General features: G+C 36.3%; 1 protein-coding gene across 5 annotated transcripts in view; it reads right to left on the bottom strand.

Moving 5' to 3' along the window:
• Window positions 1–23081, bottom strand: part of SMG7 (SMG7 nonsense mediated mRNA decay factor) — a 94132-nt gene that overhangs the window by 26435 nt on the left and 44616 nt on the right. For 4 of the 5 annotated variants that reach the window (XM_011995336.1, XM_011995339.1, XM_011995337.1 and 1 more), the window contains exons 2-10: window positions 21800–21831; window positions 18731–18848; window positions 16898–17030; window positions 7659–7830; window positions 6387–6458; window positions 5387–5537; window positions 4894–5029; window positions 1122–1284; window positions 624–780 (exon numbers count right to left, since the gene is read on the bottom strand). In XM_011995336.1, the coding sequence (XP_011850726.1) occupies window positions 624–780; window positions 1122–1284; window positions 4894–5029; window positions 5387–5537; window positions 6387–6458; window positions 7659–7830; window positions 16898–17030; window positions 18731–18848; window positions 21800–21831 (1134 nt within the window). The remainder of the gene's footprint in view (window positions 1–623; window positions 781–1121; window positions 1285–4893; window positions 5030–5386; window positions 5538–6386; window positions 6459–7658; window positions 7831–16897; window positions 17031–18730; window positions 18849–21799; window positions 21832–23081) is intronic. The other variant, XM_011995338.1, reaches the window with a different exon arrangement.

Here is a 23081-nt window from a genome sequence, read left to right as displayed (position 1 = left end):
AGGGAGAAACTACCTACTTGGTGCCAAGCGACCTTGGAAGTATTTATTTCTATAATCAAAGGTACACTGAAAGTTTTCATTTGTCATTGTAAAATCAAAGGTTCCTAAGAGCTGTCAGAATTTCTGTGAGTAGAGATGACAGAGAAAATAGTGAGAATCAAAATAACTTTCAATCTTTATGCTTCAAATAAACATTATTCAAATTGAGTGTTACTGTAAGGCAACATCAAACAGTTCATGTATAGAAAAAAATGGAAGAAATAAAAATCTCTTCCCTTCAACTCAAACAAAAAAATTAGGGAATACTGTAATAGGTAAGAAACAAACTGGTTTTACTTCAAGTTCACTTTGAAATGTGAAAAACGACTTTTCCCCAGGACAGCAACTGAGAACAAGGGAGTGCACAGGGAGTCACAAATCCTTAAGACTAAGCCTCAAATGAAGAATTCAAATAAACAAATGAAAAGCATACAAAGAGGCCTTCAGTTCAATTTCCCGAGAGTCAGCAGAAAATACAGTCTTCCATTGTTCAAATGTTGTATTTTAGAAGGCAGTTTTTACATATTTATGGATATCAAACAAACAAAGCACACAAGTTAACATGAAATTCTAAAAATACTTACTACTGTCTTTCATCCACCACTGCCTCCTGAAAGACCCTGGGTCTGAGTCTTAGCCAGTCCATGGAGACCTTGACTGCTGGAAGAGGATAGGCATTGTAGGACTCCTCCTGAGACTCATTCTGTAGAGGACACTTGCACAGGATGCCAAGAAAAGACACTTGAAGAAAAAAATGTATTCAAAAAATATAAGAAATATGAAACTGTGCCAGTTCAAATTAAAATATTATGTGCCTTCTACTATATTCTGTTTAACACTTACAGCTTCTTTCTAAAAACACACTTTCTTTCCCATATTACAAATGTTATACATACAACTTGATGAGGGGGTATCAGCAGATAAAAGGATAGAACTTGGGGTTGAAAGTTATTATGAATCCCTGATTCAGTGTAAGAAATACACTATGCTTTTTTATGTCACTGTGCTTTGCTACATTGATGAAATGCCTAAGATGATGTTTTTCAAAAGAGATGGCACATGTTAAGTAATTCAATACTCACTAAAGAGGGCCAGCAACTGTGTCCAACATAGCTGCTCATCTTGGCTATAACTGTGCTGCTCAGTTTCATTGCTAAAGTCACGAAGGTGATGAAGTTGAAACAGGTTAATGACAGTGACGTGAACTAACTGCTGAGAGTTGAAAGCTTTTTGGAATAGCAGCCTCTGTAAAAGAAGACAGACGTACTGCATATATTATCAAGAACAGGAACCATCTTTGACACAAGAATTAAACTGGTAGTCTGCATTTAGAACCACCATGTGTAATACAATTACAGATGAGTAAATGGTTCTGCCCTCAATCCCAGTATTTTGATTGGGTCTAATTATTTCCCAAACTGACTTTTTGTCTTGAAATGAATTAATCTAGACACCACAGAGTTGTTTGAGTTGTTTGTCAAACTTTTTTCCCCTAGGAAACTATGTATGTTTAAATATGACCTGAGAAAAGTCTTGAGTGTTCGTCCATAAATTTATACATCTTAATCCTTTAGAAATTGTTTTATACAAGATGTACTCATATTAAAATATTAAACTGGGACCAATGACTAGAAAGCAACAGACTCAAAAAATAATTTTTTGAATTCCTAGTACATAAAGCATGACTTCCTAGATTTGTCATAAAATTTACTCTTTCAAAGGCTTGATACATTAAAACTTATTTTATAAACAAGACATAGCAAGTACATATTCTGGAACACAGGGTAAATGACATACTAAAACAACATTCGGATGTATTACAGGTACTTCTACAAATTATCAACTGGTATTTTCCCCTCTTAGAGAAGTATATGCGTGATCATCAAATTTCATTTACCCTCTAATAACTCTGTTCACAGTGATCTGTTAGCCAGCATTATAAACAATCACCCAGATGCTCTCAGTTGGTGTCTCAATGGAATTACCCTTCCACTTTAATATCTGCAACTGTTTTACCTGCAGGTAAAAATACTTTTCTAACAGAAGTTCCTAGTTTCATCCTATACTTTAGCCATAGCCAGTCTTCCTCTATCCCCAGGGGAAATTTTTGCAGAAAGCAGGGATCCATCATCACTAGCATTATGGTGGAAAATAGATAATCTTTACTTATAGTTCTACCAGCAATGACAGGAGATCCTACCATGTCAGAAACTTACAGCTGTCTCTGCCCAGACTACTCTGAGATTTTTGTTTTTATTTACATAGTTAAAGAACCTGAAGTAGCCATAGTAAGCTCTATGATTCTAAGAGGGAAGTCTTTTACATTATCATTAGAGAATACAATTCCATTCTATGTGAACTCTTTCTATCACAACTGTCAGTCTTCTTGCAATCTGCCATTTCATTGTGTATGTCTAGAATGGTTAGCCCTTTTCCAAAGACATCAAGCATTAATCCCTCCTCAAAATTTCCTGAAATCTTGTCTCTTCTCTAGAATTTTCCCACAAACTTTCTCCTTCAATTTCTACAACTAGCCTTCTAAATAAGCTGGCGTTTATTCAAATAATACCGGCATAGAATGAGAATATGTAGTTGTATTTCTCAAAAAGCAGTTTCTTATACGCCTAATATGGTAATGTATTTCCTGTATCTATAAATCCACTGGCATTAATTTTAGAAGGCAATATCCTACTGAAGAGGGTCACAGCCCATTAAAGAATTTTCTAGTGTATGCGCAGAAGTATTAATGAATATGAATACACCCTAGTACTAACAAATGATAATATAAGTTCATGAAGGTCCAGACTTTGTCATGTTTTCCCCCATATCTCTAAAAGCCTAGAAAAGTGCATGGTACATAGCAGGTACTCAATAAACACTTAGTGAATGAACAACCTATCCATTCAGAAATAAGGCTAAAGTTATTCAGTTGTAATTTCCTAAAATTTAGATTGTATTGTAGTCTTCCAAGGAATAAAATCAGATTAGAACTGATAAGATTTTTGCTACTCAAACTTTCAACTACAGTTGAGAAATATACTGAACTAAATACCATTAACAAACAACCTACATTTAACTTACAGAAAATGTATTACATCTCAATTCCTAGATCCCAGGCCTTAAATCTCTCAGTGGACCTCAACTTGGTAAACATTTCTGCTTAGCAGCTAAAGGTTGTTAGAAACACTGAAGCATACATGTTGATTACACTAATTATCTACATATGCTTTAGAAATACTTCGGAAATTTTACTCCACTATGTTAAAATTTCACTCCAGCAATGTTCTAGTTCAACACTGGGTAAGCTTTCAAATAGATCTGCCTCATACTATGTTTAACTTTAGAGTGCTGGAATGATACTTCAAAGTGTATTTTAGCAACTGCCCACCCACACTCACCAGAACTTCACATACAGAAATATATATGCAAAGAGAGTGTTAGTGTTTGAGGCTGAACCAAATGCAAAACTTACTAGGTTTCTAGACTAGAATAACTTACTTAGTGAAGATCTCATTAAGGTAGGGACCACCCACCACCACCAATTTAGAGAGTATTTCACAGAACCAGAGCTGGAAGCAATCTCAAGAAGTTTTCTAGTCCAATCCCCTATTTAGTAGTGCTGCACTTAAATAATCCAAGAAAGATGGCTGTCAATCTGACTCTTAAGCTCTCCAAAATGGGGAATCCACAACATTCCACGGTCAGCCCCCTATACATTTCAACTTAAAATTTAAGATTTTAGTTTTGACCTCAGGAAAGATACAGATATGTTCTTTTCAAATAATCCTTCACATGTCTGAATTCTTACTATGAAAACTATTTAGACTTGTTTGTTCTTTTCCAGGTTGAACAGCCTAGGACATGACAAAGTTAGCTGTTCTTTTCACACACCCAATCCTATAAATCATATGTCACAGGCTAAGTATATTTTAAAACAAAACAAACTATTGCTATTCATAATTATCTATTATAATATCTTGCACATAGTCAACCAAAAAATGACTACCTGTAAAAACTACTTTGTATTGACTCTTTTTGGCTAAGTTACACCTTAACTGTCCAAGTTCTACAATCTCTTAAAATGTCTGACTTTTAGAGAACTTACAGAAATACTATGAAGCAGTTACACACAATTACCCAAGTATATAGACACCTAGAAATAACCAAGAAATATAAAATGTTCTTTGAAATTGTCATTTACTGTTTAATCCAGTGCCTAAAACAGTGACTGATGAATAGTCAAATATTTATTGAATGAACTGAAAAAAAGTTACTACTTTCAACTTTCTCCTTATTTTATGCATTATACTACATTTAAACTGCTAATATCTTAACATACTAATAAAAGATCATTTATACATACATAAATAGAATGAAGGTTAACATTCTCTCTTCAAATTAGTAAACTATATCTCTGTTAAATGAAACTCTCATTCCTTTCATTCAAACTACCACAATCCTGATGAAGGCAAGCACAGTAAAAATAATGAACTTGGTTTGGAGAAGGCCAATATCTATAAAGTAGGTAACATAATCATATGTAAGAATACACAAACCATCAAAAGTAGGAGTAGTTTCAAAACTGAGGAGTTATTTACTTTTTTCCACTTTGATAATTTTTGTCAAACGGCAGCTACTCAAGTGAAAACACTGCTGTGTTATATTTGTTTATACAGACTGTACCTCAGTTTAAATTGAAGGGATGATAAATGCAAAGATTTCACATACTTCAAATATAATTTTTACCAAGAGTTCACACAGTTAAGTAACTACAAAAACTGGGAGTCAGTTTCCTCCAAATCTTATGCTTCCTGATTTAGACAAGACAAAAATTCTCTATTTCTAAAACCTAACCTTAAACTGTTCTTCCAATTTTTCTCGAAGAGGGCTCAACTTTTCCAAGCTCTTACTCAGGTACACATGACCGTGGAATTTAATAAAGGCCTTGATGAAGTCAGAAACACCCCACTTGGTTTTCACCTCATCTCGGCTGAAATGAAAGAAAAAAATTCCATGAATCTTAAGCAGCAAAATGGCTACAACTCCTTAAGGAGGCACTGGCTTGCTAAAACAAGTTATTACTTGACACACAAAAGAGAATTCTGTATTTGACTGATTTTTCAACTGCAACACACTCAAGATGAGTCAGTATTAACAGCCTGTGTACTCTTTTACTGGGACTGAATCAGATATTGATTGGATGAAATTCAGTAACTATACACAAATTATGACAAATCTATGTTTAGAAATAAGAGAAGAATAGGCCGTTATTTTCTGTAAACCAAATTATGAAGAATTAAGGCTCCAGGTTACAAAGTCCTCTTGGAAAAAAAAAAATCAACCCTACCTTTCCAGTGCTTTAGAAAGTGCTTTTTGCAGATTAGTGGAGGCAGCTGGGAAAGGGAACTTCACAGCAATGCTTCTGCAGTAGTAGAAAATTGTGGTCAGATGGTCTCCTTTGGAAGAAGCTAAGATAGCCAACTGATTATAAGGCTGACCTACAGGAGAAAGTTAAGATTCTGGAGTAACCCCAAGGGTGACAAAGTCTTGCTATAAGAATACAAATGATCAGTGTTTAAATACTCAAATAAACAATGGGGAGTATTTTTATAAGGTAAATATGACTGCCTCATTGCAAACCAGCATAAGGTATAACAGCACACTTCAGCGATGGTACACACTATCATATACAGGTTAAACAGTCACTATTAGGGTAGAGAGCGGCTTCAGAAAGGGCTAGATTGTAAATAATTTCAGCTTTGTAGGCCAAAGGGTCTCTATCACAACCACTCAACTCTGCCACTGTAGTGTGAAAGCAGCCATAGACAAATATGAAACAAGTAGTGTGGTCAGACCGCCATCCCTGCTTTAGACTCTTTCTAGAATCTAAAGGAATTTCAATGTCTTAGTAAGAATGATTTAAATCATTAAATATCTGCTGCAATTTATTTAACCCAAGAACTACTGCTAATGTCTAGTTTGGGGCCATTAAAAGATTACCTTTTAGTATTGTAATAGATTGTTTTTCTGTGGGGGGAAATGGTGGTATCTAAAGAAATAATTGTTCTATAAGCAATTAAGGAAGCCAGAGTTGTAGAAACAATATCAGATCACATTAAGAGATTCTATCTATATTGCTTTAATGACAATAAAAGTCATCTTACTTGTAAAAAAAAAAAATTCATTTTAGTTTACATGGAATGCACAGTTAAATGGAAAACATGACAATAACAAAACTCAACATTTATTGCTTTCATAAAACTTCAAAGGTGAGCCCTGAGTTATTTGCCACATTGTTATACAGAACCAAGTGTCATGGTTAATCTCAGGTTGACAGGCCCACTCACCATTGGAGGGGACAAGCTGAGCTGCATGCCTATAGTAGGACTCTGCCTGGCTGGTCTGGTTTCTGTATCGAGCTAAGAAGAAGAAGAAAATTAGTTTTAAAAAACCCAAAAAACAAATAGTAGGGTAGTATTTCCAAAACAGCCATAGTTGTAAGTTCCAAAGATAATAAAGACATTAAAGTTAATTTAAAATTAAAGACAGAAAATACTTTAAAACAAATTAACTATAGGATTATGTGTGAAGTGTCCATCAGCCTTCCTTATTTGGGACATTCAGCATGTAACCAATTTTAAAGCTTACCTAGACCCCATTTTCAGGTCCTCCAGTGTCATGCATCACCAGCTCCCACTATGGACTATGCTGGTGACCTGGAGCCGGCCCACAAGAAGGGGTGAGTTATATGGCACTTAAAAACAAAACAAAACAAAATACACTATACAATATGATCTGAAAATTATGTATTTTTCAATATTATATAAAGTGATTTTGAAAAATGCCTCATTCCTATCGCAATATTAAGTATGTGTGTGCAAAGAATATATTTAAAGCAAAACAACCTAAACACAGTATCAATGAATCTCCCTGCCAAATTCATTGCTTACTCTGATGTGACCTCCTCATGGAACCACTGATTTATAATATTAAGAAATCTAAAATTTCAAACTTAAAAGCCGTAATGTTCTCCATTCTTTGTTATTTGAGGACAAGCAAAACATAATCCTATAGTTAATTTGTTTTACAACCTTTCTAGATCACCTTAAAGGAATGAACAAGAATAAATAAGTTACATAATATTCTCAGATAAAATACATATAATAGAAACACAAATTAAACTTCAGAAAGGAAGCAAAATTAAAAATCAACTTTTAGTCCACTGGTAAGAAAGAAAGAAGGCAATTTCGCTTCAGCAGGAGTAATTTATAAAACTCATTTATTCCAAAAGTGTACATTTAATTTAGAAAGTATTATGGGACCACTCCTAAAAATTAAGCTTTGATTACATTTTTGTTGTTTATTATTTGCCTACATAAATTACATAAAGTTGGAATAAAATTGAAATCTTAATATGAAAGTTACTTTCTTCAAGATGCTCTGCCAATCACAAAAACACTGAGAAATTTTAAGTTCCTTAGAATACATTTTATAGTTACTTCTTACGACAATCTAAATTGTGCGTGTATGCTCAGTTTAAAGGAAAAAGAGTTTCTTTCTATGACTATTCCAAAGAAAAGGACGAACGTATTATCAATTCCTTCACAGCAAAGGCTCACCAATGTCTCCAAGGTGGACGAGGCAGTGCTGGCAGATATAGGAACAGGAGCTAGACTGTGGCTTCACTATGGCGCTGGTATGCGTCTGTTTATTGCTGATAATTCCCAATTGGGAAGACTTCACACGGCATGGTAAATCTACATTAAATACTGTACACAGTTCTTGTAATAACTGAAAGAAAAACAAACAAAATTTAGTAGTAAGTCACAAGTGCTCTAAAAGCAAAGTTTATAAACTGTAAAATGTGTACCTAGTGCCACATACTGCTGAAATATGAAAAAAAACTGCATGAAAATTATATGATAATCATTCAGACCTGGCACGGTGGCTCACGCCTGTAATCCCAGCACTTTGGGAGGTCAAGGCAGGTGGATCACTTGAGGTCAGGAGTTTGAGACCAACCTGGCCAACATGGTGAAACCCCGTCTGTACTAAAAACACAAAACAAAATCAGCCGAGCGTGGTGGTGAGCACCTGTAGTCTCAGCTAAAGGGGAGGCTGAGGCACAAGAATAGCTTGAACCCAGGAGGTGGAGGTTGCAGTGAGCCGAGATTATGCCACTGCACTCCAGCCTGGGCGACACAGGGAGACTCTCTGTCTTTTAAAAAAAAAAATAAAATAAAATACGGTAATCTTTCATAGGATAACTAGTATCATTCATTATAAATCATACCTTTTGAATTCTCAAGTGTTACAGCAATCTAGGATGTGCACAGAGCAGCATCTTAAAAAAAGATTATTTAACTGGATAGGATTTTCAGACACATTCAGCAAGCAAGGAAAACTACTACTCTCAGAAACGCAAAAATTATTAAATATTGGGTTACAAATATGACTTAAATGCAAGCCAAGGTATTTGTCAGACTTTAGGTATTTCTTGCAATTCATTTTCTTAAGCTATATGCCAATTCACGTCTTTGCGTATACAACAAATCTCACGGTAGTGTAGATCTTTACTGTATTATCCATTCCTACCTACTCTCTTCTCTGTTCTTAAAGTATGAGGGGTTCTTCTTCCTAGTCAGAGCTAATTCTTCTGCCTGTGTGTGCCTATCACTACATTCTTTCCTGGCTCCTGTCGGTGTCCCATCTCTCCATTCTTTCATCTACTTTCAACTTCTCATGCTTCTTTCCTATGGCCTACACACACTAAATGTCTGCCACAGAAAAAAACAAGAACAAAAAACAAAACAGAGCTAAAACACTCTCCTCTTAACTTTATAGCAACCTTCTAATGTCTCTTCCTCTTCTCAACCAAATGCCTTTAAAGGAGTCCACACTTTTCATGTCCGCTTTTCTCAATTTCTATTTACTCTTTCATCCATTATGATCTGGCTTCCACACAACCCCTCTCCCTCCTCTCACCCAACCATCCATTACCACTCTACTGAAACTACTATCAGACAATTGGTTACCTAATAGCCAAATACAACGGATATTTTTCAGACATCATCTTATCGGACCTCTTTGCTGCACTTAAAACATCTGATCTTATGGTGGATTACTGAGCTGTTCTAGCTCTCTGTATCTTTCCAATCACTCCTTTTCAGTTTCCTTCATTGAAAGGCTTTTCTCCTCTCACTTTGCTTGCCAAGGGTTTATTTCTTGGCCTGCACACAGTTCTTCACACTGTGAAGAATATTTACTTCACAGTAATTCAAATATTTACTTACAAATATAGTCATTCAAATATCATTATATTCATCCAAGTATGTGCTAGTGTATCAGACCCCCCCCCCACCGGTAAACAAGAAAGATACAAAGATAAATAAGAAAACATGTTTCCTTAAAGAGCTTGTAGCTACATTGGCAAGTCAGGTACAAAAAGAGAAGAGGGGAGCGAGGGAGAGGGGAAAGGAGAGAAGGAGAGACAACACGATACACAACATAACGAACATAATATTCCACATTTATAACATATTTCCCTAGGTTATCTGATAAATTTGTCTCACTTTATCCTTGTGATAAACCAGTAGCAACACAGTACACATAGGTATAAAGCTCAATTTTTTTTCAGATGAGGATGTGAAAGCAGAAATAATCAAGCGACTGGACAAAGGTTACAGAATTAGAAACATTTTGATTCTATCACCACTCTTTCTAGCATGTGCAGAATTCAAAATACAAAATAAGATACCCTAAAGGGCTCAACTCAGAATGATTTGAATCATGCCACCTTTTTACTAAGATAAAAATCACCTCCATAACTAAATATAAATTTTGTGCACCCTTTCTCACTGGGCATGGAAATTATTTACTCCATACTTGCACATTTGTAACGGGCAAGAAATTCACTAACATAAAATTGGGTAAACAAGGCCAGGCATAGTAGCTCATGCCTGTAATCCGAGCACTTTGGGACGCCAAGGCAGAAGGATCACTTGAGGTCAGAAGTTCAAGACCAGCCTGGGCAGCAAAGCAAGACTGTCTCTACAAAATAAATAAATGAATGAATATAAAAATGAAAATAAAGTGAAATAAAAAATTAGCCAGGTGTGGTGGAATGCAGTGCTATAGTCCCAGTACTTTGGAAGGTTGAGGCGGGAGGATCACTTAAACCCAGAAGTTCCAGACCGCAGTGAGCTATGATATACACCACACTCCAGCCTGGGTGACAGAGAAACCCCGTCTTAAAAAATAAATAAAATAAAATGAATAAATTAAAAAATAGGGTAAATAAGTTAATGTCCTGAATGGGATGGGTTAAGAAATAGAAAAAGCACAAGTACAGGGTAGGAACTCTATATATATATCTCTCTCTCTATATATATATCTCTCTCTATATATATATACATACACACACACATATATATTGTGAAAAAAACAAAAAAACAAAAGTGGATAACTAAGAAACATGAGAGGGTTAAAGAACTGACTTCAACAGATAATCAGAAAACAGACTGGAAAACTAGGCAAGGCTGCACATCTAGCAAAAACAAAAAAGAAAGATCACAAAAAATAAATAAAATTATAGTTGGAACATCATGTAGAATGTCTTGCAATAAAATTTCTGCCTGAGTCCAAGAGTTTAAGTGGTGATATAAGACAGAAAAGCTCCTACTGGCTCAAAGATTCTGGGAAAGAGAGCTCTAGTTGGTTTAGAGGCAGCAACACGAAGGAACTAAAGAAGAGAAAAAGATGTTTCATAAGTTGAACAAAACAATGTCCTACCTTCATATAGGTTGACCCTGATGTACATTACTTTGTAGTAGTTTCCTCAGTCTGATAACAACTTAGTTACTTCATTGTACAGAAGTATTGACTGGGAGATATTCCTAAGGCTGTAGCTGAAGAATTAATGCCTCTAGTTCTTCCCAAATCATAATCATGGAACTATAAAACTGGAAAATGGGCCGGGCGCGGTGGCTCAAGCCTGTAATCCCAGCACTTTGGGAGGCCGAGACAGGCGGATCACGAGACCATCCTGGCTAACACGGTGAAACCCTGTCTCTACTAAAACATACAAAAAACTAGCTGGGCGAGGTAGCGGGCGCCTGTAGTCCCAGCTACTCGGGAGGCTGAGGCAGGAGAATGGCGTAAACCCGGCAGGCGGAGCTTGCAGTGAGCTGAGATCCGGCCACTGCACTCCAGCCTGGGTGACAGAGCGAGACTCCGTCTCAAAAAAAAAAAAAAAAAAAAAAAACTGGAAAATGAACTTACAAGCATCTGTCAACTCTCTTTTTTACAATCAGGAAGCTAAGCACCACAGAGGTAGTGACTTGTCCAAATAGTCACAACTAGCCCTAGAGCAGTACTAGAACAGCTTCTGGGTTCCTATTCATCAAGAAATTTTTACACTATTCCGTGTCTCCTCAGCTCTTTATTCCATGCCAAGAATGAAAGATTTATTATGAAGGTATAGAATATTACCTTTTAAACTAATACGGAAACTCAGTGATTATACTTTCTTTTTGGTTTCTATTTTCTTAGAATAAAGGCTACCGTTCTGTTCTTTGATGTTTAAAAACAACCTACAGCAGAATGGTATGTCTTTACTTTGACCAGGAATTTGTTTCTGCTTTAAGCCCCATGCTTTAAACTGGTTAACAAAATGGTAGCTAAGAAGTTAAAACTAAACCAGCCTGGGTAACATAGTGAGACTCCATTCTACAAAAATAAACAAGTAGCTGGTATGCGCCTGCAGTCCTAGTATTTGGGAGCCTGAGGTGGGAGAGGATCACTTGAGCCAAGAAGTCTGAGGCTTCTGTGAGCTATGATCAAGCACTGCACTCAGCCAAAACAGTAGAGTGAGCGTGTCTCTTAAAAAAAAAAACAAAAAAAAACCCCTAAAACCTATCTTCACAGAAAATGTTACTGTGTGTAACCAAGTACTAGTCTCTTCTCAATCCACTCCAATCAGATTTCTATCCCCAACACTTTGCTGAAGTTACATTTCATCAATACCAAGACACCATAAATTGTAAGATGAACCATTATCTTATATAATATTGAGAAAAAACCCACAAGCTATATGGTCACTTGTCATCTGTTATAAAGTTATCTCTATTTCATATATGTTAAAATATGAAAAAAATGTTTTAGAAATGAAGAAATACGGTATTCATTAAGTTCACCAATGACTTCCATGTTGTCAAATCTAATTGGTCACTTTAAATCTTTAATTCTCAGCAGCACTCTACAGGGCTGATGACTCCCTTCCTTATTCAGATGTTTTTCTCTTGGCTTCCAATGCACCTTCTCTCTCTCATTCTCTCGATTGCAATGGTGGCTCCTCCTGTGCTAAATCTGTTACCATCTGACTAAGTCAGCGTTCTTTACTACAATCAAAAAATTTTTATGATTTTATGATGTTTCCACTGGGCTCCAACCTTGTTTATTCAATTGCTTATTTCGCATCTCTACTTAGATGTCAAACAGGCATCTACTTTAACAGGGAAAGCTACTTTCCCCCTAGTGTTTCCCATCTCAGTAAATGGTACAACCATTCAACTAGCTGCTCACACTGATAACTGTATCTGCTTTGACTCCTCCTTTACTCTGATTCCAGAAATTCAATCCAGTCCATCTAATCCAAGCATGGCCAATAGGAGTTATAGAGTTAACTTCCATAGCTAGCTTCCATATCTGACCCTGTTATCCAGGGTTATCATTTAAAATCGCAAATCTGATCATGTTCTTCCTTTGCTTACTCTCCAATGACTTGCAACTTTTTTTTTTTTTTAAGACAGGGTCTCACTCTGTTGCCCAGGCTGGAGTGAAATGGCACAAACACGGCTCACTGCAACCTCAGCCTCCCGGGCTCAAGTGATCCTCCTGCCTCAGCTTCCTAGAGTGGCTGGTACTACAGGTGTGCGCCACCGTGCCTGGTTGATTTTTAGATTCTTTGTAGAATGGGGTCTCACCATGTTACCCAGGCTGGTCTCAAGTGATCCTCCCACCTCAGCTTTCCAAAGTGTCAGGATTACAGGAATGAGCCACCATGTCCAGTCTACAACTATACTTGCAATTAAAACTCAAAACTCATCTTAACTTATAAGGCCATACAACAATCTGGAATTTGTCTACTTTCTCAATCTGGTGCTAAATATGCACTGCATGTAATCAAGAAACATTAGTGGAATATTACTGTTAGTAACACCATTATCTGTTTCAATTACTGATTAAAGACAATATAAAAATGCAAGTGAGGCCAGGTGCAGTGGCTCACACCTGTAATCCCAACACTTAGGAAGGCAAAGGTGGGTGGATCACCTGAGGTCAGAAGTTTGAGACCAGCCTGGCTAACATGGCGAAAGCCCCTCTCTACTAAAAACACAAAAATTAGCTGGATGTGATGGTGCACACCTGTAATCCCAGCTACCAGGGAGGCTGAGGCAGAAGAATTGCTTGAAACCAGGAGGCGGAGGTTGCAGTGAGCGCCACTGCACTCCAGTGGCAGAGACCACGCCACTGCACTCCAGCCTCCAGCCTGGGCAACAGAGCAAGACTCTGTCTCAAAAAAAAAAAAAAAAAAAAACAAAACAAGTGAAAAGTCCTATTAATGTTGTTAACTGATATCATAATGTGAAAATAAAGAAGTTTATTGATGCTTATTCTACAATTATCATAATTGCTCAACCACTGCCTGTGGAATGGAGTCAGGAAGAATCAATGCTTATTATAAAAATTTTTAAAAATTAATTTCAAAGAGTATCCACATTTTACCTTTAAAAAACAATTTTTGAGACATTTAAATGATTTTATTATTCCCTTGCTTATAAAATGTTTTTACAAATACCATACTCCCTCAATAAAAATGATGATTCCTTCTTTACTTCCTTACAGATCTGTTTTGATTTACCAATGTCTAGTTAAACCCTTGGGAATATATCACATGTATGTCATGTAACGAAAAAAGATTAGGAATCATTTTTCAAGATGACAAACCAATCTGTACAATGGCTATTATAAAAATGTACTGCAGAAGGTGGATGCCTTCCCCCTCCCCCCCACCAGAGCCAGCTGCACCACCTCCTTCCTACTCCCCCTACTTTAGTCATCTTCCCAGTTCTAGCTTCTATTCATGGGGGGAAGGAAACGAGATTTGAATCAGAGACAAAACTAAGGTTTTAAAACTGAATTATCCTTCAAAAATGGAAAGCAACCAGCATGTTATAGAATCTGTCCAAGAAATGATGGGAATCTGGGAATCCAACAGCGCAGAGTTGAAAGCAGTGACTCTGAAAAAACTGTTACCATTTTCGTTAATATCCCACTAAACTGAGACTACTCAATTAACATGCAGAATCAAATTATATATATATAATTTTATATGATTTTCACTTAATAACAAAACAATCTTTTCATCTTATAAAATCTTAATACCAACCTATAATCGTTTCATGTTTCCATTCTACAGTTATGCCATAATTTAACTATTATTCTCTTGTAGAACATTGGTGTTGTTTCCAAATGTTAAGATTTGAATTATAATATCTGTTTCCTTAAGTGTGATTACTTCCCTCATTATTACATATGCACTATCTATGGACAAAGGAAAAGGTATTGCAAAAAAAAAAAAACCAATCCTGGTAACTTCTGTACTTGAAACAACTCTAAATAAAATGAAAGGACAACAAAAGAAACCAGTGAAAAATGTTATAAATGATGACCTTTTGGGAAAACAACAAAATGATGTCAACAGTATTTAAATTTTCACTTTAAACTTTCTAATGATTTCAATTTGAACAACTGGTCTTCAGGAAGTAATACAATATTAAAGAAAATGCTTTATACAAAAAAATGCTCATCAAACTGTTAACAAGGAAAAGTTTACATTATGTTTATAAAACAGATACAAAAATGGATATATAGTGTGGTCTTAAGTATGTAAAAAAGTACAAAAACACAAGAAGAGTATACATTAAAGTGGTAATTTATCCAGAATGGGAGGATTAATGAACTTTTTGGGACTTTGTGTAATTCACAAATTTCTTGAAATTGGTATGCATTATTTTTACAATCATAAAAGAAAACAAACATACCTATTAATGTATCCATCTTTTCATTTAGTCTAGATATTTCTTTGAAGGTAAAGATTCTAATTTCCCCCCATATCCTCAGAATCTAGTATTGTGCCTTACAAAGAGTAGCCTTTTGACAGCTACTTGTAAAATGAATTAATCTTTAACATCTGCTTTAAGGACCGCTCCCTCTCTCCAGAAGCATCCCGATCTCTCCAAAAGTATCAACTTTTTGGTTGCTGCTAAAAGTTGGCATAAATTCAAAAATAAATTTTGAGACTAAGAACCATACTTGACTTCTTTCAAAAAAGAGAACTGTGATGACTGTTTTAGTCTAAGCAAAACATAAATAATCTCAGAAGTGACAGTTATTTGAATTGTTCCAACACAGGGATTCTTTTTTTTTGAGATAGGTCTTGCTCTGTTGCTCTGGCTGGAGTACAGTGGCACAATCACGGTTCACTGCAGCCTCAAACTCCTGGGCTCAAGTGATCCTCCTGCCTCAGCCTCTGGAGTAGCTGGGATTACAGGCAGGCACCACCACAACCTGCTTAAACTCCTGGGCTCAAGTGATCCTCCCACTTCGGCTTCCCGAAGTGTTGTGATTACAGGCCTGACCCACTACACCCAGCAGAGATTCTTTTTTCTTCATTCAAAGAGATGATAAAATCAAAATGAAGCCAAAATGTAGGCAGCAATGGTCAAGCAGTACTATAGTGAGAACTGGCCAAACATTTCTTTCAGTGCAAGATTCTCGAAACCCTGTCTTAACATTCGTTATAAAGATACTAATTTATATACAAAAATTTTGTTAATTACAAATGCTATTACAAATGGATGAAATGGTAATTTTCTAACAGATGCTGCTTAAAGAAAATTTCATGGTCAAAAATAAGATTTATTCTTTTGCCTTGCCTGATTTAGAAGTTCTATCAGGACGTGACTAAGGAAAAAAAAAATCTCTGGGGACAATGAATAATAGCTTATTATTCAAACAGAGGAAACGCTACTCTACTTCTTAGTTTACTTCTTAGTTGAATAACATCTCAAAATCCAGATAAATTCCATTGTATAAATAATACTATGAAAACTCACTTGATATTACAAATTTTGACTATTTCTTATCTGACATGACATAGCTATTATTTTAATGACTATAGCTATATCCACAAATTCACATTTCCTCTAATACCACTTGTAACTGACTACTTCCACTGTTTCACTAAGGCTTTGTGCTCAATTATATCCCTTTTCTATTCATACAGTTAAACTTCCAACCTTTAAGCTAAACATCAACCTTTTTAAAAGCATAGCGGTTTTTTTTTAAAGGTCTTATGGACATTTGCATTAAGATTATAGGCTGGGCAAGTGACTCAGGTATGTAATCCCAGCACTTTGGTAGGTAGATTACTTGAGCCCAGGAATTCAAGCCTAGCACGGGCAACATACTGAGACTCCATCACTACAAAAAATACAAAAATTAGTCAGGTGTGTTGGCGTGCACCTTCATCCCAGCTACTGGGGAAGGGTGAGGTGAGAGGATCACTTGAGCCAGGGAGGTTGAGGCTGCAGGAAGCCATGATGGCACCACTGCACTCCAGCCTGGGGTGACAAAGTGAGATTCTGTCTCCAAAAAAGAAAAGCTTATGGGTGGATCAATCCCTGGATGGCCCGCATAGTGGTTACAAGAATTGTTTACATGCATTAAGATGTGCACAAAGAGCAGAATATTTGCCACTAATAGTAAGAAAACTGGTATACAATGCAGAACTCACCTGGGTATAGAAGCCACTAGCTGCCTCTAGGAACAGAGAAAGGTTTGCCTGAACTTCACTTCGATTCGGATTTGCTCGATTCTTTGCCTGGCCTTGTAGTGTTGTGATCTGATTCTTAAAGGCGTGATTCCAGCTGAAAACAAAATGTAATTCTATTTGGTATAGCAGTGACTCACTGGGCAGACACTGGTCCCCCTGAGAACAAGAAAGAACTGTCTGTTATAATTATACCACACTAGACAGTAAACCTGCATTAAAGTTATTCATTTATTTAAATAACTTTATGCTTCCCTTTGAACAGGACTAGACATGCAGTAGAATCCAACTGACCTTAGTAAACACTTACCAAATGTTGGAATAATCAGATTGTGGCTTCAGCTATTAATCTTTTAGAACTACTAGAGTTTATTTAGGAATCCCGGTAGAAAATCAGAACAATGGTGGCAAGATCAAAGTAAAAATAAGGTATTAACAAATTTCTACATATAGTGCCAAATGTGATGGACTATACCCTAACAAGTGACATGTATATGGGGGCGGGGGTCTGTAAATAGTAAGCCATATCTCTTACTTCCCCAAAAGTTATTTCCTAGAGCATTCAGTTTCACTGCTATTTAACAGTTTTGCTTATTTCTCTTGTGATTAACATTAAGAGGTTGAAATACAAGCCACATTTCAAATTTGGTTATTTAAAATAAGAAACAATATAATGCTGACATATGGCATACCAAAATCCTGTTATAAAATGCTTTTCATTAATCTAGTTATATATGGCAGCAGTTTAAGTCCAGTTATGATGAATACAGTCACTCTCTAACCTGGAAACCATAGTGGGGAATAAAAAACTAGAACAAAGGGAAGACATTACTGGCCTGATTAAAGGAAACAAACACAGATAGGAGGTTTACAACCTATCTGGAAAGTACCTAATTCTCTATCAACATCAGCTTCTGAGGTTCTAGAACACTAGGTTTTTTAATGATTTGGGAGGACAAACACTTCCCTCAGCATTTCTGATGACATCTTATCCTTGACTCTAACATCACAGGATAAGGATTTTGATGGTCATGATTTAGCTGTATTACTAGACTTCCTAAAAATATAAAGTATCTAAGACAGATGTAAATGATAGAAAAAACTAATCTTCACCAACATTTAGGGTAATGGACATTAGTAGACAAAGCACTCTTAACTGATTTTTAAATTTCTATCAGGCTAATGTCCCTGTTCCAACTTACAAGGCAAAGCCTTCCACAAAAGACAATTACTCACTTGGGAATCTGGTTATCTGCCATTTTGCCCCTCATAGAAAGAACAAGTGGAAAAGTCTAAACACACAAAATCTTTCATTTTACTGGGGGTGGCGGGCGGTGGGAAATACTACCAACTTATTTAATTAAAAGGAGGAACTTTTTCTTACAATGCAAATACATTTTCCTGACAGAGAAATTACAGAATCATGTTTACCAAAGAAAGATTTTTCTAAAGCCTACTCTTGAATTTTTTGTTTAAATCAGGGCTTAATTGTAAGACTGACCACAGACAATCCAAACACTCTCAGTATTTGAAATAGATATATTTGCTTTTTTGGACAGGCCCTAAAAGAGCTGCCCTAATGACCTTAATAGGATTCAACTCTAAACATTTCTCTTCTTACCTCCAAAGACTGTATTTGAAATAATAACAATGGCCAAATATCAAAAATACTAGAATTTCTTTCCATTGAAAAAGCTTATTCTGCAACAGGTTGAAAAACAACCAATCAAACTGTTTTAAAGTCTTGGTAAAATTCTTGATCTTACAGGGACTTCCCAAATGATAGGTAATACTTACAGATCCTGTTCTACTTTCTTGTCTAAAGCGTATTCCAAATCAGTAACTAGCATTTTCTGGTACAGGTCCTGCAGAGCCTGCCTGGATGTCCAGACTTCAGCTGGACCCAGCTTAGAATCTGAGTAACAAAAACAAAAACATAAGAGTAGATAGATAAACCCCAACAATAAAACCATTATACCACACCAGTGACTCCTTCCTGCTCCATCCCCAAGGCAAAATCTGCTCTAAATATATTCCATAGAACGCTGCAGAAGTTTTATACTATTATATTTCAAATGACTTTCACCTTTGACTAACGACTAAGTCTGGTTTACAATGCTTCTGTTTTTAGTTTTGAAATAACATCATGAAAAGGGCTTTAAAAAAAAAAAAAAAAGGTTTGCCCTTCGCTTTTGGTTTGTATTTCTGCCTTTTCACCTAACAAGAAACTATATGCCTCACAGTAAGCCACCTCATTTGAAGTAACGGACTGCCACGTTGGTCTGTTTACTCTCATACTGTATCTCTTTGTCTAACGCAACTGTTTCTTTTTTTTTTTTTTTTTGAGAACTCCCACAAATGTCATTACAGAATTCTCACATCAGCTGACTATCAGCAGTTGCTTTGGTATTCTGCTGTTACTCCTCTCTCAATATACTGACCGCATAAGCCATGACAGTATTATTTTAATGAGTGGTAGACTGTTTTCCAAGATACTTTTGTGAGCAATCCACATTAGTCATTTAACATAAACGAAGACTTAGAAGACTGGGATTAAACTGCTAAAGAGGTCAGATGAGAGACTGGGTGTAGAATGTAATCAGAAAGTCAGTCTATGACTACACATAATACAAAATTGGGGCCCTGCTGTCTGCCAGAGTCATGCAAAGCACCTTAACCTTTGCGATCACTGGGATTATGACTGCAACAACTGACAGTAAGCTCCCTCAGTAGGTGAACTGAATAATGGACTTTTAAATTATGTATTTTCCATAACTAGCTGGGCTATTTGGTTTTGCTGCTACACAATGGCATAATCATCACTCTTCTTTAGGTTTGCTATTAGTATCTACAGCCACCACAATCCTATTTTGCAAAGAGAATCTCCTGGATTTGAGTTAATGCTCCTAAGAGTTTACAGGCTAGTAAGAATAGAGTTTAGTATCAGCTCCTCATCCCTAGTTAAATTGTTAATCACTAAATAATAGATTTAGTCAACCCTGCTTTAATTCACTTATGGCAAGAAAAAGAAGTGTAAAAGATTACTAATTCTCATCTATCAAGACCGTCATTCAAATGAGTAGACTTGTTATCTTAAAAGTTTCTGGGCAGCCAAAGGTCCCCTACAAAGGTCAAACCCTAAGACTATTTACTAAGGTTGTTCAATATCTAAGAAAAGGTAAATGGTACAGATAGCTTGATATTGCTCCATGTTCTGTTTTCATCACACAACAGATTATGTTTTCAATGCCAATTCAAGAGCATAATACAGTAACTCAGAACAAACACTGATATACACAATACAGATGATGATAAATCTGTTAATAATGGAAAGAACTGAGTAGTAGCTATTACTGAGTAAATATATAAGCTATCTACCCCCAACACACTTATCCTTGAACAAGATGACATGAGATTATCCATGAACTCTTAGGACATTAGCCTAAATGACTCTAGAGTTGACAAAAAGATATTTCAATAGTCCTTTTCCTCTTTGTAAATCTTGGCAGGTATGCTGTTTAATTCTTTTTTTGTGAATTTCATTGCAGAACTAAATTACTCAAAAATTAGAGTAAGATTCACTAGTACATATTCCTCTTATTACATTTTAGGATGGCATATGCTGTTATGGAGGGCATACTGTTAAGCATATGGTGATTACAACGTATTTCCTAATTTTGTATTTAAATAATTTACTCCTTTTTTTTTTGAGACAGAGCCTTTCTGTCACCCAGGCTGGAGTGCGGGGGTGTGATCTCTGCTCACTGCAACCTCCACCTCCCCGGTTCAAGTGATTCTCCTGCCTCAGTCTCCAGAGTAGCTGGGATTGCAGGTGCATGCCACCACGCCCAGCTAATTTTTGTATTTTTGATAGAGATGGGGTTTCACTATGTTGGCCAGACTGGTCTTGAACTCTTGGCCTCAGGTGATCCACTCGCCTGGGCTTCGAAAACTGCTGGGATTACAGGCGTGAGCCACCACACCATGCCTCATCTACTCCTTTCAATGGCTAAGTCTGGCAGTTATTCTTCCAAAAGATCTCAGTAATTATTTAAAACAACAAAGATGGCCAGGGGCAGTGGCTCACATCTGTAATCCCAGCACTATGGGAGGCTGAGGCAGGAGGATCATGAAGTCAGGAGTTCGAGATCAGCCTGACCAACATGGTGAAACCTCGTCTCTACCAAAAATACAAAAATTAGCCAGATGTAGTGGCATGCACCTGTAATCCCAGCTACTCAGGAGGCTGAGGCAGGAGAATCGCTTGAACCAGGGAGGCGGAGGTTACAGTGAGCTGAGACTGCGCCACTGCACTCCAGCCTGGGTGACAGAGCGAGACTCTATCTCACAAAAAAAAAAAAGTAACAAAGATATGGGAGAAAAGAAAGGCAGCAAGGTAGCTCACTCAATTTCAAGGACTTTCAGAAGAATTTTTCTATAAATATTTTTTCTGAAGACTTACCTACTAAAGTTTGGTTAATTATCAAGAGGAAAAAAAAATATTTTCCCAGAAAGATATGAGCCTAACACTGTAAGATATTTTGGTTTATATAGGGTATGTTATTTTTTCTGTATGTCTTAAATCGTTAATAAAAAGTTTCATAAAAATTAAGTGATTATATAAACTAAATTAGGTAACATTCAATTCAGTATACCATATATTAATAATATATGCCATTTCCAACAGTTACTTAAGCAAGAATTCAAACTATATAAACAATAAATATTTAAAGCAGATAGTAAATGATCATCCCTTTTGGCAACTAAGATGGGATTTAGTGCTGTGCGTAATATAAGAAAGAGGATATCCTTCCATTAATTTAATGTATAAAATATGTGGTAAAAAAGAAATCAGCCAGCCAATACCTGTCATGTCAGCCTTCAGGACTTCTGCCTGCCTAGATAGAAAAAAAAGAAAAAGAAAAAGAGTATCAGTTAGAAACAAACGAGGCCTAACTAACATATAAATAACACTAAAAGTTAGGTGAAATAATATACTACAATAAGGATATACAGCAGCTATAATTTTGGCACTGCAAATAGCATCCCTACTTTAACATCAGGGTAGCATAAGGTCTAGGCAAATTAATGCCAACACTTAAAAAGTTTAAGGACCCTTAGGGACCTCTTCTGCTAAGTAGAGTCCACCTTCTTGCTGTTTTCCTCCAAATGTGATTTACTTAATATTCAATGACATTCATTAAATTTAAAAAAATTCTCTCCATGCTGCCAAAAAAATCCTACTACATTTCTCAATTCACTCCTCACCACAACTATTTCAAATTTCCCCTCTTCTCAAGCTACTGATTCCTATACCCCTTCCTCACCTCCAAGTGACATTTCCATACCTCAGGGAAAACAATTCCCACTTACTAAATATGTACTACATTTATACAGCCTGCTTCTTACTTTCTCTTGTTAAAACACTAGAGGTAGTGCACCTCTTAATATTTAAGAACAATAATTCCACTTAGGTATGTTCTTGCTAACCCTTCTTAAGGACTGTTCCTTTGATTTACCCCTTCCCTTGCACCAATTTTGAGACTTCCCTCACTTCATTTGGATCTTTCCTTCTCTTCAGCATTTTAACATGTTCAAGTATCTCGCACATTTTAAAAACCTTCTGCCCCATGTTCCCCTCTAGCTGCTGTCTTTTTTTTCCCTCTCAAATTCTTCAAGAATTACCTGTGTTCAAGAGGTCCAAAACTGAACTCAAGACCAATTCCCATCCCCTACCTCTAGTTCTCTTTCTAATGTTTTTTCATCTTAGCAAATGCATCATAGCTTTCCAATTGTGGAAGGAAGAAACCTGGAAGTCCTCCATGACAACTTTCTCTCAAACCTCTAACATCTATCAACTCCAAAAGATGTTATCTACTAACTATATCTTGAATCTGTTGATTTCCCTTCATTTCTTCTTTAGCCACTCTCATTCAAGAACCATCCCTTGACTTTGTTTCCTCCACTTCACTCTTGCCCTATTTCATTCTGTTCTCCCAACAGCTGTCAGAGGGATCTTTTTAAAAATGCAAATCTGATCTACCAGTTGTCCCTTTAAAACATTTTAATGACTTCCCACTACTCTGAGGTTAAGAACAAAACCTAAACTGTCCTACAACATTCGACAGTCTCTGAACTCTATTTTCAC

This window comes from Mandrillus leucophaeus, unplaced genomic scaffold, assembly GCF_000951045.1.
Source record: "Mandrillus leucophaeus isolate KB7577 unplaced genomic scaffold, Mleu.le_1.0 Scaffold484, whole genome shotgun sequence".
NCBI classification, from domain to species: domain Eukaryota; kingdom Metazoa; phylum Chordata; class Mammalia; order Primates; family Cercopithecidae; genus Mandrillus; species Mandrillus leucophaeus.
Note: the sequence above shows the minus strand (reverse complement) of the source record. Positions and strands in the feature narration are given on the sequence as shown.